This window comes from Anarhichas minor, unplaced genomic scaffold, assembly GCF_050575085.1.
Source record: "Anarhichas minor isolate MPS153535 unplaced genomic scaffold, ASM5057508v1 ptg000011l, whole genome shotgun sequence".
Taxonomy (NCBI): Eukaryota; Metazoa; Chordata; class Actinopteri; order Perciformes; family Anarhichadidae; genus Anarhichas; species Anarhichas minor.
Window position 1 is genome coordinate 1,822,479 of NW_027466457.1, and position 15,136 is coordinate 1,837,614.

Consider the following 15,136-nt stretch of genomic DNA (forward strand, 5'->3'; position numbering starts at 1 on the left):
GTTTAGAGAAATTATAATGGCGACCACACGAATTTGAAAGCATACGTTTCCAAAAGCAGAGCTTCCAAATGAGCATTTGAAGGTAGCACCAGACCAGGATATGCGGGTTAAGTTTATTGTAGTAGAAACATAGACTGAGGCTCACAAATTCACAATAGATAATAGTAACAATCATAGACTTGAAGCATTTCTATATAATATACAATAGGATCGTTAACCTCAAGAGTTCCACTTTTTATACACTTGCACCACATATCCCAGGGTGCCACTCGGTGCCGTATCCAGGAAGTCGTCTGTGGTTGTCAGGGAAACTTCTGCTTGTAAGCAAAGTGCACAGTCTGTAAAATGTGTAGATGCGTTTAGTCTGCATTTCCCTGCAACAGGTAAATCTATATTTTTAGATAAAACTACTATGTATTCTAATGAAAGCACCTTCAATGTCGTTGGTATTAGCTAGTTTAGAGAGGAATATTTATTTGCATCCCGCATTGTGTCATCATCTAGCTAAGCATCGCTGTTCAGGCTACTTCGTTTGCTAAGTAGTTAGTTAGCTAGTGTCGACATTATTATTAACTCTTTATTATATAGTTATTCGAGCGTGTTGGTAAGTCACTTCCATATTTTTCATTTCAGGTAGCCGTGAGAGATGAGTTGCTGTCATGCCCCTGCGCCCCGGGAGGTCCGGCCCGGCACAGCACGGGTCCTAGTGACTGAGCTGAGTGGATCAGGCCACATCAACCCAACCCCTGCCCCGAAACCTTGTGACGACTATGAAACAGCAGTGGACCTTTACCTCTCTCAAGAGAAGCTGGTAAATTCGCCCATGTCCTCTTAAAGGACAGTCAGCGTTCATCCCCACTGATACACCAAGTTCTCTATTGTCTTACACGAGGTTGGTCAGTAGCAGTAGGGGAGGGTCTGCGTGGAGACTGGGGTTGAGGGCTTACATTGCACATGTCAACGTGGAGATAACATCTACTGTATGCATCCTCCCTTTGTTGTGTGTGTATTCCGATGACATAATTCTGTTATTGCCCTCTCTCGTGGCCAATGAAGTGCTCTATGAACAGTATAGAGAAAAGGCAGCACATGCTGTGCAGATTGCTGTTTCAAAGTGAGGTGGGCAGACAGAATTATTTTACATCACAGACTTCACGTCATTTGTTACATCAAAGTCATAGGTGTATGTCTAAGGTATGTGAATGATGATGATGATGAAACTAAAAGACAAAATCCAGTACAGTATATGCTGTTCATTTCTGTCTCTCACAGGAATCGCTGTGTGGAACTCGGGATCTCTCTAATATGACCTCGCTGGAGATCTATGTAGACACACAAGAAAACACGCTGGGTAACTTTGGTAAGATATACAGTATCTCAAGGCATTTACAAATGTTAATCAACTATTTCAAACCATATTGCACAGGTACAAAGGTGTATGTGTACTCATTAGGGCTCACTGCTTGTTGTTTGTAATGGTTTTATTATTTATATCTAGTGTTCTTTTGGTGTACGACAATGATTCATAGTTAGATGCTTATAATGACGACACATACAATCACCAACCAGAACTACGCAAGAGACAAATAAAGACATTGCTGTGACGCACGCAACGTATCCGTACTAGATTTCCTCTCAGGTGTGTCAACCTCAGTGGGGGATGACTGAGCTGATAATGGTGAAGGAACACTTCATTAGGCTCACCTTCGTCCTCAGAAAATTCTAGATTGCACAACGAGTGCAGGCATGACAGAGCAGGGTCTGTGCATGTGTGAGTCATGCTTAGGTGCTCCTACTTTTTTGCTAATTGCGGTGGAACGCCTGATGAGGTGAATTTGAAGGTAAACCAGGAGGCTAGTTTGAAACCCAATGAATAATCACCCCACTCTTACATGACAGTGAGAGCGATGGCTTTTTTTTTTCTGATCATCTTGCAGGTGCCTACTTGCCCAAGCTGCAGAAGCTCAAAATGAACAACAGCGCCGTGAAGTCAGTGAGGTAAGCCTTACGTTACGTAACACAAAACACATCTTCTTGTTTTCTTCCTGCTTTGTGTTCTTGAAAAGCAACCTGTTCCTGGGGGAACACACACAATCACACTCATATTACGTTGACATTACCTCATGGAATACTACAGATTTTCAAGAAGCTGCTAATCCCAAAACCAACAATAAAATGCGGCGTCGAACAAAACTGAATATGTTCCACTGTCTTGTCACTGTATCAACCACTTCATGTTTAGCTTATGCTTAGAAATAAAGCAAGCAGATCCAGGTCTTTCCAAAAAGGGAAATGTAACCGAGAGCAGTGATGAACGCATGGGGATTACTGTCGTGCTTTACACTGTTCACATGTGGGCTGGAAGACACTCTTTAGCGAGAGGTCTTGGAGGCCATAAAAAGACAGTGCTTTGGGACAGAATAGCAGTTTAGAAGTCACAAAAAAAGTGTAGCATGGTTTCAGTGCAGATGCAGGGCTCTGCTCTGCTTCTGTCAAGGTTTTCCAATGGGGACTGCAAATACAGTTTTTCTGTATGGACGATGCATGTTACTGCTTGTACACCACAGATGTGGTGTTCAGTACAGTCTTAGAGCTAGATACACATGGAGAACAGGTTCACCCACTCGTCTCACAATAGGACACAGAGGGGTTTGTGGCATATCAGCTTTCAGATTTGTCATGAAATATACACAGTTTCTCCTGAAGTGTCCCACCACTTTCATTGTAGCCACAGCTGTGTCATCAGAATAGCATAGAGAAAAAAAGCAATAAACCTCCAGGATGAGACACACACATTGTAAATTGTCCTCACAACAGGACAGGTGGAGAATTTTTACCCGAGAGACTTGCTGAGGGACAAGAGAGTACAAACAGAAAGATAGGGAGCTGTCTGCTCCACCCTGAGAGTAGCGGAGCAGAGCCAGCCGGACGTGCACTGCCTCTGATCAGAGCATTTCCTGCTCTGGGCTGTGGGAGCTGTAGTGGAGAGGATGTTACGGGATTTTGATGCACTGGCTGAGACTCTGCTGGAAGGGTCAGAACAGGGGTGTGTTGTAGAGACAAGTGAGTGGCAGTGGAGAGACCTGCGTATTGGGGAAGAGAAAAGAGAATATAGCTTCAGTAGCCAAGAGACTGGATAGCCTTTCCCATGATTCACTGGGTCGTGTAACTCCCTTTCCTGCCTCAAAATCAAGTTTGTGCTTTTTGTTTTGTCTCCTCAGAGACCTGGGAACCACCGTCTCCCAGCTGCAGGTGCTGTGGATGTCTCGCTGCTCCCTGCAAGACCTAGATGGCATTTGTACTTTCACTTCCCTCAAGGTAGAGTTTGCAGGTTACAAATGGCTCTGTGTTGGGGTAAAAATCACAAGTGCATCACAAGTGCCACACTTTCCTCACTTCCTCGTTCCTAAGTTTAGCATGTGTATAAAGATTAAAAGAAACAAAATTAAGACATTCTTGGACAAATTTCTCAAATTTGTTTTTAGATTTGTGTCTTAACTTGAACATAATTTCCATTTGTCATGTTGCACTAGTGACACATTTCCCCACAAGTTAAACAAAGAAGACTGCAGGTAATTTCCATATATATATATATATATATACAGCAAATATTGCAAATTCCTAAGTAATGACGATGAGGTTGATTAGCGATCAGAGTTCTTGTGAGTCTCTGTGAGAAAGGAAGATACCTCATCTGTCTTTCTGACTCCCTATGTGTCCCCCCATCCACAGTATTTCTGTATCATTGACTTAATTAACATTCCGTCTGCTAGTTTTTCAATTTGTCTAATCACACATTTCCTACCGCTCTACCAATCGCTACCAGGCTGTATGTGCAACCTCTCTCCGTTGCAGGAGTTGTACGTGGCCTATAACAATGTGTCAGACCTGAGTCAGGTGGGCATGCTGGAGAACCTGCAGCTGTTAGATCTGGAAGCAAATGACGTGGATGACCTCGTCCAGATTCAGTATCTGGGGTTGTGTGGCAAACTCCACACGCTCAGCTTGGAAGGAAACCCTGTGTGTGCGCACCCAAACCCCACTGCCATCCAGGTAGGGTAATGCTCTGCTGATGTCGTTTCTACCACAAAACACAATACTATTACAGTTGTCGCCACCTGTAAAACGAGTTGGCACTTGAATAAGGGAACAGAGACCCGTTGAACCCCAAATTTCTTTCACCAGACCCATCTTCATGTCCTTTTCCTGCTCCTTGTTTGCACTTTGTGATTCAGCAGACACAGATATTGTGTCTATAGACATGTTGCTGATGTCCTTATCCAGATTAACATCTAACAACAGAATACACTAAAAGAGCTGGATCATTGCCACCTGAAGTAACCAACACCAAGTGGCGCAAGGGTCAGAGTCACAGCAGTCTGACAAAAGATATACGAAAAAAATAAAAAAATAGAGGACGGTTGAAGCTGAATGAAAAGCTTGAGCAAGGAGCCGGGCAGAGTTCCTCAAAAAAGAGTGTTGTATTCAGTTGGTGTCGTAAAAGCAAGCTTGCGAAAGCAACTTGTGGTAATGATGGAGGCATCATTCGGTTAGTTGTCTCTCCCGGGCTAGTAGGCTGTCAGCCTTCACGGCTTTGTCAGATAATGACTGAAATGTAATTGGCATACGCTGAGATCATGAAAGTATCCGTGTGATCTCACCGCTCTGCATCTGGGTCTTCAATGCACCAGATAGGACCCTGAGAGAGCAGGAGGCATCCAAATAGTAAAAACATAAGTCATCATGACACAGACAGAATGTTTTATTACTAGATTGCAGAGCTATTTGATCTCTTTGAAAACTGGCCAGTGCATTTGTATTTGGTGGGTGAAGCAGCTCACCATGGACCTCTTCAGTGATACTGAATGTAGCTGGATATACAAAGTGGAAGCTGCGTTTCCACCTTCTGCTGATTCGAGACACAGTGTGCTGTGAGTTTTTTGGGCCACTGTGAATGTGTTTATTTACACCCACTAGCAGAGCATTAATTAGGAAACTGGGGCAATGAGGGTAGAAGCTGAGCTGAATATGCATTAGGCCTGTGCTTTGTAGCGACTGAGGGGTTCTTGGGTTTGCTCTCTTGCCAAACTATCACTCCTCTTGCTCCCTCTCTTTCCATCAAACACACAAACACACACATCCGCTCACTTCCTCTCACCCAGCCCTCATTCTCCTCCTCTTTTCTCTTTCGTTTCCACCCTGCCAGCCCTTCACTCTCGTTTTCATTCTCTGCAGGGGTGCCCAGCTCTAATTTGATCACTCAGTACCTCAGGGATTTGCTGGACTCTCTCTCTCTCAAAGTAAAGTTCCACAAATTGCCATAACGGTCAAAATGGATGTAAATAACAAAGGTTAGCTAATATGCATTTTATTGCTGTGATGCTAGTAACTATTGACACGTTTAGAACTGTCCTATGTTTGAACTGTTAGTGTATCACTGATTTGGTTGACTGCATAAATCAATACTCACTTTCTTTTTTTAATGTGCATCAAAATGATTTGCCAACATATCCTGGCTCTTTATCATCATCATCATCATATGCATCATATGGCCCCTAATAGGTAGTTATGCATTACTTAGCATAGCTTAAGGACAGTATACTGGAGCTATAATGTGTAACAGTTGCATTTTTCTCTGGAATCAACTGGAGCACCAAACGTCATTAGGTGGATCAGTCTGTATCAAGCACTCATCTGAGTAGTCTGTTCATTAAATTAGTCTTTTATATAATTGTCACTAGCACATAAACGGAAACCAATCAATGACCACAGCCGGAACATGTGCATAAGTAATGTTTTTCATACTGAATGCAATCCTAAAAAACACTGTTACATAATGAACTCGTGGCTTTTAGTACAAATAATGCTACATGCCATTAAAATAAATATTTAATCTGCATAAAACACTGGATCAAGCTCATTTAGCGAGCTGGTGGAAGTCATGTAAACACTACACACACACCTTTGCACACTCAAATGTCATACTCTCATGCATATATTTGGTTTGATACGTCACAGGTTATGCATGATGATTGATTATGATTATGAGTACTAAGTTACATAGTGTACACTGCTGTGCATACTTTTAAGTCACCGTTTCTAATAATACTCCTTCAAACACCTGCCTGTCCTCCACATTCACTCTGCCTCTCTCTTTCCGATGCTTCCTCCCTTCCACCCAGACGGCAGACTATAGTTATCGGGCTGCAGTGAGGGAGTTGGTCCCTCAGCTGCGTTACCTAGACGATTTAAAGGTGGAGGAGGACGGGCTGAGCTCCAGCAGCACCGTGGGAGAGGACTTGGCCATTCTCAGAAACTCCATCAGAGACTGCAACTCCTCTCAGGCAGCTACTGAAGATGGTGTGTGTGTGTGTGTGTGTGTGTGTGTGTCCATGTTGTTTTGAGTGATTCGATGCGGTTAATTACAGCTGTGTATTTAAGGGGCCTCTCACTTTGTTGTTTTTGTAGCGGGTACAGCAGACAGTGCATGTCCTTACAGCCGACCCGGCTCAGCCAGGCGCCCTGCTTCCAGCCGCTCCTGCGTCCGGCCCCTCTCGTCAGCAGGCTCCAGACCCCATACTGGCTCCAGACCCATGTCAGCGACCAGGCCTGGATTTCCCTCCCCTCCTGGATCTCGACCTGGTTCTGCAGACTCTGATCTGGCAACAGTAGAAGCAGAAGCCAGCATCCTTACGCATGGTTAGGCGCACCGGTGGCTGCTTTTCAAACTGATGTTTCTCAACAATCTCAACATTTCATCTCTACATTTTATTTTGTTTAAGCGCCAGTTCTTTTTTTTTTTCTCATGAGCATCAACTTGGGCGGATCAACTTTGTAATCTTTACTCAACAGTGCCGCCAAGAGGACGTTCTTTTGTGTTGTACTCACTGAAATCCTTCTCCTATCCGTTGCTTTTTGAAGGAGCTGGCAAGATTCTCTTCTGTGGAAACCCAGTCCAGGCTGTTCGAGCAAGGCGAGAAAAGTTGAGGGTAGGTGGTGTGTGTTGGAATAAGGAACAACAAAATTCCTTAAATTATGTGGAAAAAACATCTTGTTCATGCAAACACAGACAAGTGTTAATGAGATATCAAATTAATCGAAACCAGTCTATGATTTCTTGCACGCTGTGTCCCATACAGCGGAGGATTTAGTGTCAACTGAGAGGCACACCAAGCTTTATGGGCTTTGGCAGGGGCCATTATGGCTGACTGACACCACCAGCTCATCTCTTTAATGTCATGTCAGTATAAACAGAGGGAGCTAATTATCTGCAGGTGGACAGAAACCTGAGAGGACAGGCGCGGTGGTGGGAGGACACGGGGGATGGAGATGTGTTAAGGGTGTAACAGTGTCAGACTGTCTTGACAGATGGGGTTCTCGCTGCCAACGCCATGTTATCTGTCATACCGGCATAAACACACCTCTGCTGTCACTCTGCCTTCCTCTTACCGTCCCCTCCTGTTCCGTCTGCTCGCGTTTGCTCTCGCTGTCTGTCTGACCACTACTCTAGCATCTATCCATAATTAATGTACTCAGCTCTTAGGCCTCTGTTCTGTTTTGTGTCCTAGTTTCCTCGGCCACCCCTCATTCTCTTTCTCCCTCTCATAGACAGCACCTACCAGATCTACTTTCACCCCCCGTGACCTTCCCATCCATATACCAGAACACACGTACGACATTGAGGAGACTGATGTTAGAGAATGCGTTGATGTTGTCGCGGAGCTTAGAGCTTGGAGGGAGCAGCACAGCAGGTACTAACTTTTTACACACCTCACTCCTTTTTTCTTAAGCTGGAAATACGCTAAATGATGTAAAGACTGGTTTCATGGATAGCAATTTATATATAATTCCATTTCCAACCCATTAGGACTCAGCAGGGGCGTTTCTAGGATTCAAAGAAAGGGGGGGCTTAGCCCCAAGGGGAGTGGCATGTTTGCAATTTTTTTTGGATATCCATTGTTTCAGACAGTTCATAGATTGGTTCAATCAGAAAGAGTGTGATTTTGCTCTGTAGTTTTGCTTGCATTCAGTATATGATAACACAAGAGACAGAATTTCAGGGTCATAGTGAAATTTGACAACACAAATATGAACTTTTCTCAAATAAAGAGAGAAATAATTTTCCTGCTTGGAAAGGAAAGACGGATAAACTAGCTTTCATATCCGCGTCACTCCCAAATCCTAATTCTTAAAGGGACTGCACACAATGGATGGAGAATGGACCTGACAGTGTCAACTTTATATCGTTAAGTATGATGATAGGCTGTTGGATTGTAATTTGAAGGGGGAGAAAACATACAAACCAGAACGCACGCACATATGTAGCATGTTAGAGTTATAAATAACTTGTCCATGTGATAAACAATAGTTTAATTTAATGACATCACCAAAAAAAAAAAGTTTTTATTTTTTTATTTTTTTTATCCAATAATGCCAAATTATTTGGGGGGGCTGAAGAACATTTTAGGGGGCTTCAGCCCCCCTAAAATAGGCCTAACGACGCCCCTGGGACTCAGAGAGTCAAGAATTTTATTCGCATTCTTCTAGCCAGCCTGGCTTCCTCTGCAGACCATAGGGTGATGAAACCCAACATCTTTCGACATTGTTTTTCAGGCGTCTCCAGGCCATAGAGACAGAAAGATTGCCACAGGTCCTGGCAATTTGTCACAGTGATGAAGAAGAGTGGGGAGATGATGACGAAGAAGAAGACGGCTTTAGTGGCGTAAAGAAGCACAGTAGTGATGAAGAACATGGAGCGGAGATGCATGGTGACAGCCGAGATGCTGCCTCACCAGATTCCTCTTTCCAGTTTCTTTCCCCAGGTAAATACTCACTGGATAAACATACTTGCTGTTGCCTACGTAGAGAGTGAGAAACTAAACACTATAATGACCATCTATCCATAATAATATCTATAGTAAATTGAAAAAATAACACCTTTATTTATATATAAAGCTTTTAAAATCATTTTGTTTTGTTTTCAGCCCTGCGTCACAGAGAAGCCTTGGCCCCTGGGGTGGCTGGACTCTCCCTGTCCTCAGACACCACACTGTCCCCTTCTCCCCCCCCCAGTGCCATGCTAACAACTGGAAATCACAAGCCACCAGGGCTCCGTGCACGTAGGCTTCGACTCAGCCAGACCAACTCAGAACATTTATCTGATTTCAGCAGAGTAGGGCGCTCGCCTAGGACAGGTACAACTGCTGGAGACACAGACCTGAAACTCCAGAGGGTCCAGCAGTTGACTACGACCAACAAGCCTCTTTTGCCCAAGCTTGTATACGTACCCCGCCCACCTCCAACAAGTGCCCTTGGTAAAGGGCTCATGGGTTCATGGTATGGCATTATTAAAGGTTATTTTTTATATACCAATGCGTATGTATTTAACAAGTATAAAAACAATACATTTAACTGTTTGCTGTTTAAAGCATCTGTATCTTGTTTGAATTGATTCTAATTAATTAAACTTGGAATTAAACTGGTGATTTAAATACAATTCATGAGTGAAGGTTTGAAAAACATCCTCATGTTTTTTTCCCCCAAATGCTCAATGTGTCATTAAGTTTTTAATTGATTGAGTTGTCAATTCGTACTGGTAATAGTTTAAATTTAAACTTAATTGTTCATGTCGGGTGTTACTAAAGAAAGGTTCTTTGTCTTTCAGTGCAGAGATTGACTTATCCAGTAAACGATCTGGCAGCAAGCAGCTTCAAATCCCTCCGATGTCCAAACTCCTGGACAGACCAGCGATTACTCGTCCTCACACAGCCAGAGCAGCTCTACAGAAACATCACCAGCACCACACAAACCAGCCCTGCAGAGGGAGCTCACACCCAGACTGACACCAGAGTGGGCAGATGCTTGACTGTCTGGCTAGCGTTCTCTGTATGATCAGTGTGACATTCCCTTCAGAACAGACTGATATCATGAAGGCCATTAAATGTCACTCACACCTATACTTTGAGATGGGTTGGAAACACCGGTATTTGGACATATGATGCTCTCTTTGTCTGTCTTTTTTTAATAAAGATCTGTAAGGTATAGAAAGCATTCTCAGAAATGTTGGGACTGACCAACACACCAAAATCCAGTGACTTCACAGTGCTGTAACATGAGTGATGGAGTCATTAATATGAGTAACAGTGTAATCAGAGGACTTGCTATATGCTGAGATTGTCCCTCTTAAGCTACTGAGTTGCTGGTTTTCTGGTGGCTGCTCTATGGATGAAAAATAAAGAGAGATGTAATACCTCACATTTGCATTTCTCAGGTTGAAACATTCAATTAATATAACTTAAATGCTACATTGTGTTTTGCCCAATTATAACAGCTTTTTATATTCTCTTTTTAATTGAAACTGAGCTGTAAAGTTGATGAAAGGCAAAGGCTTTGAGATGCGGTTTCCTGCAGTGACTGTGATTGTTTTGACATTCATGGTGTAATAGGCACATCTCGCCACTTGAAGGCGCTATCTATAAACGTTAAATCAAAAACCCATTCCATTGTTTCAACCACCTTGGTCAAACAATCCTAGAAATCCACCACCTTGCAACATAAGAGTCATTCCCTTTGTTGCCTGTCTGTCCACATCCAAGGCAGCACTGGTTGTGTGATTTATGATGTACATGCAATCAGTAAGCATGCAAACCTTGGCCCTGCTCACTGCTAATACAATAGAACATGTTTCATGATCTATTGACACAGCATGAGTACTGGAGTTGAACAAATCAAGTGTGTTTAAAGCTTATATGTTCTAACTGTGACATATCCTGTTGTTTCCCTCGAGCTACGGTAAATTACCCATCCATTGCACCATGAAGGACACTCACAGACTGATTTTGTCCTGAAGGCACACTTATGATGAGGACCAGAGAGGCAGCCACATCTAATACCTTATAAGTTCTCAAAGGACATATATTGTTGCATGTCGCATGTTTTGAAGGTGTCGCACTGATCTTAACATGGACGTTTCCACACTTGCTCTGCCTTTTTTTATGAATACCTGACGTGAGCTCACGCACACACCTAGACACACGCATTGCCATATTTCTGTCAGCTGTGCTTCAGTTCTGTGCACAGAGACAGGATGTAAATAAATGAGTCAAAGTAACAAGGCACAGGCAGCAATTCAACCTTGAGAGCCCTGCTAATACTCTTCACCCACACTGATGGATTGGAAGATTTACACATGTCAGGCATAGGAATGCATGATGTGTGTGTCAATAGCCACTCAACCATGCGACGGCTCTTGTGTAACATGTTAGCACATTTCTTATGTTCTTTCCATCACGTTGCCGTACCATCTTCAATAATCCTCCGACAGGGCTGCTTCATTTGTGGCATTACTCGGCCCCCTCGCTCCCTGGTGTTGTCAGGCACTCTCATCTCACTGGTGCTATTATGTCTCAGGACAGATGGAGGAGAGTGGAATGAAAGGAGAGGCCTTTTATGGTGGGATAGTGTCCACCTACTTTCTGAATAGTCTTGTAATTTCTCTGAAAGGGATCATTCTCACAGCTGGTTGGGACTGGAGCTGATCTCCCCAGTTATTACCCGATGATGTGACATCGGGCTGGAGGATATTGTTATTAAGTCCCTCTCTTTCGCAAATACGGTAAACAAACTACACATTTTTCTGTCAGATTGAAGTGGAGAAAACTGTGTCAACACATCCTATGAATACCATTAAAACAAATACCAGATGTCTTTGATATGATTCATTTCATTTTGTGATCATGTCAAGTAGGTTGTAGTTGCATTCCCCAAAAGATTCTCAAAGCCAGCAGAGACTTCAGAGGTTCATATGATGAGTCTATGCAGCAATACTGCTGTTTCTTTGTGTCATAACTGCAGCTAACAAGACGGGTGTGAATAAATTACAGGGAAACACATTGTGAAAAACACACACACCAACATAACTTTGTGACTGAAATGGAACGCTTGTTTGACATTATTATCGTAGGAAGCTTCCTTCATGTTTTGACTTGAGACCTGTCACTTTTCCGAGCAAGCGCTGAAACTGGAAATACCATACAGTATGCGTTGAGACAGGCCAGGATAATCTGTTTGTACAGTACATACGAGATAACCGCATAACGCAGGAAGGAGCATTCCATTTAATGCAAGATAATTATGCTCCATAACTCATTTTATGTTGACACCTTCACAACCATATGCAGACGAGCGGTCTATAACGGTATACAAAAGGCATAAAGTTAATGATAAGTACTGCTTCATATTTACTGCCTTCTGAATTGAATCTAATCTTTGTGACAAAACAGGTGGTGAAACTGTATGCTGAGACAATACATTTAACGCATGCAGGAAGATTGCCTTTGCATTGTATTGATAGCGCATTAAATGGTTGTGTTCAGTTACTATGAACAACAAGAGGCACTGGGGGATTCCCTGTTGTTTAAGAGGAAGAGAAGAAATGCTGTGGGACTAGGAGAGAAACCTGTCTTCTGATCTAATAATATTGCATCACATCAGGTTTATATTCCAGTACCTTGGAGTTATTTAAAGAAAACAGACCAGAGCTTAATAATGTGTTTAATGATTTCTTCCAGCACAACGAAGCCGCGAACAGCTGTTGTTGTTGTTTTCGCCTCACAAAGTCTTGTTGCAGAGCAGTGATTAGAATTTGTGGGATGACTACAACATTTATTTTAGTTTTACTTTCATGATGTGACATCTGGCTTCTTTTTAATGATCAGGTGGTTTAAGGAATGTTTGGAAAGATACAAGTGAAACATTTGAGGCAGCACTCTGCATAGAGGGATATGTGATTTCAACTTTTAATGCGAGGGATCATTTTGTGAACCATTTAGCCTTTCAGCACTATATTATAGACATGTTTGGGCCAACACATGTTTGATTCATTTACAGAAAAAAGGTCAATTGAAGCATTTCAGTACAAATCTAAGGAAGCCCTCAGTAATGGTTAACACGGGGATGGTTCCTCTTTCTTTTGTTTATGAAACAACATAGGCTTTATTAATAACAGTGTTATGTGATGAAAAGATTATTACAGAAATGACAACCTTCCGCTTCCAACACTTCCTCCTCATCATAGCTGAAACACATACAGTGACCCGTTGCATGTTGTAAATGGAACACTCTCTACATCAGTTTCCTCAGACTCTATCTTCTCATGGCATCTATGAATGATGTCAACAGCCCCAATCTCAGATAACATCAGATTTAGTCTGGTTACATATCCAATGCATAATCCAACAATGTAGCCCATTGTGTGAAAAGTAGCCTCCATGGCACTGAGTACACTTGATCATGCTTTCTTTATTTAAGGACACCCTTTGGAGACATTCAAACCACAAACTTCTGAAGTGTTGCTGGCATAAACATCACGCCTACAGACCAAACTGATGTTGAATTATTCTCACACAATACGAAACAAGCGCCTGTGCCATCAATGCATCAGTCTGTAAATTCTAAACTCATTTGGTTATGGGAAGACAACACACAGCAGATGAGAAACGGATTGAATGCAACATACTAACAATTAACAGTGATGCATGTTGCTAGCTGTACATGTCTGGTTACTATGCACCAATTCCACAATATGACATCACATTTTGTCATTCTGCACGAATAAAAAACTGGAAGTGCCCTTGTGTTAACTGCTTCTGTGTGTGTGACTGTGATTGTGCCCAAGCTTGGTTTGGAAAAAATGCAAAATAAGCTTTTTCAAGCACAGCTTCGAATAACGAAAACCCACTATGCACCTCAAATCCTACCTCTTTTATATTGTTTCCATATTTTCCAACTTCCCCCTAATCACACCTCCCCTCACACACAAGCACCCACAATTCATAGCACCGATAGCTACACCTTCAAATTTGACAGGTGACCTCTGACCTTTGGTTACTATTAAAACCTGTTACAGAAGTGAATAGATGGAAATGTGTGTGTGTGTGTGTGTATCTTCAACTGATAAAATGAAACGAGAAACAAGCTTTAAAGAACAAGTAGATGCTGAAACTTGTTTTGTATGAGACCATATAAACCATATAAAGGTCACTATAAAGCAAGGAATTTCTGCCTGCATGTAAATGTGTTCTTCACATATCTTGAGAGCAGCCCGTCTGATCTACTTCACAATTGTCATGTGTATTGATTAGGACCCCATCGAGTTCTTTGTCAAACGTGATGACAAATTTGATGCCGTTAGGCCGAAGGACGGCAGCAGAAGCGCCATCTCACTATAAAGCAAGGAACTGTTCATCCGATCTACTTCACACACACATGGCTTACTGGGATGTGTTGGTGACGCAGAGTGCACACGGACATCTGAGGCGTTGCTAGCTCAGCTGCAAAAGCAACATGCTCAGAAGATGTTGTTTCTCTTTGGATCGACCTACGTATGTGAACAAACATTCTCTGTGATAAAGTTGAACAAATCCAGATCCTCTCTCACTGACGATCACCTGTCAGCTGTCCTTCACATCTCACCTCAGACATTCAACTTGACTTCAGATCACACGTTCAAGCCCAACACAGACTAAATTTCTATACTGAACGGAAAAACAGAAACTGAGGTAATTGGACGACAAATATTAGTAATAAAAGTACAACGTTTGCAAAAACATGATCCCTATCAGTATTTTGTATTATATATGGATATTACATATGTATATGTGTTTGGATCAATATTCCCGCTGCAGATGTTTTAACTCCTTTATACACTGTTGTTCAGTCTGGGTAGTTAGGAGGGGTTTGAAAAATGATAATGTGCAAAGTAACTCGTAACTAAAGCTGCCAGACAAATGTAGTGGAGTAAAACGTATTTCCCTCTGAGATGTAGTGGAGTGGAAGTACACAGTTGAATAAAATGGAAATACTTAGGTAAAGTACCATGAATGTGTAGTACTTAAGCAAATATACTTAGTTACATTCCACCACTGATCAAAACATTTACTCTTACCACTGGCAGCTCATCAAAACCATACAATTTACTGCTTTTTATAAAGAGGTGGAATAGTATTGAGCAGGATTGAGTTCAACAGTCCCTGTTTCTCATGTGGCCCCTTTGGGAAAAATAATTGCCCACCCCTGCCCTAGAGGGTATTTCATCACTTTTTCTTCACCGGAAGGGCACCCCAAAGGGCGCTTTATC

The 15,136-nt window shown here is 42.4% G+C and overlaps 1 protein-coding gene across 1 annotated transcript; it reads left to right on the top strand.

Annotated features, from left to right (window-relative positions):
* Positions 1-637: 637 nt before the first annotated feature.
* lrrc56 (leucine rich repeat containing 56) lies at positions 638-10,242 on the top strand. Its single transcript, XM_076089835.1, has 12 exons — positions 638-811; positions 1,273-1,360; positions 1,938-1,998; positions 3,222-3,318; positions 3,856-4,053; positions 6,183-6,360; positions 6,469-6,699; positions 6,922-6,989; positions 7,609-7,751; positions 8,614-8,822; positions 8,985-9,336; positions 9,665-10,242. Exons 1-12 carry the CDS (start codon positions 647-649, stop codon positions 9,840-9,842), a joined length of 1,968 nt encoding a protein of 655 aa, XP_075945950.1. The 5' UTR covers positions 638-646; the 3' UTR covers positions 9,843-10,242.
* Positions 10,243-15,136: the final 4,894 nt, after the last annotated feature.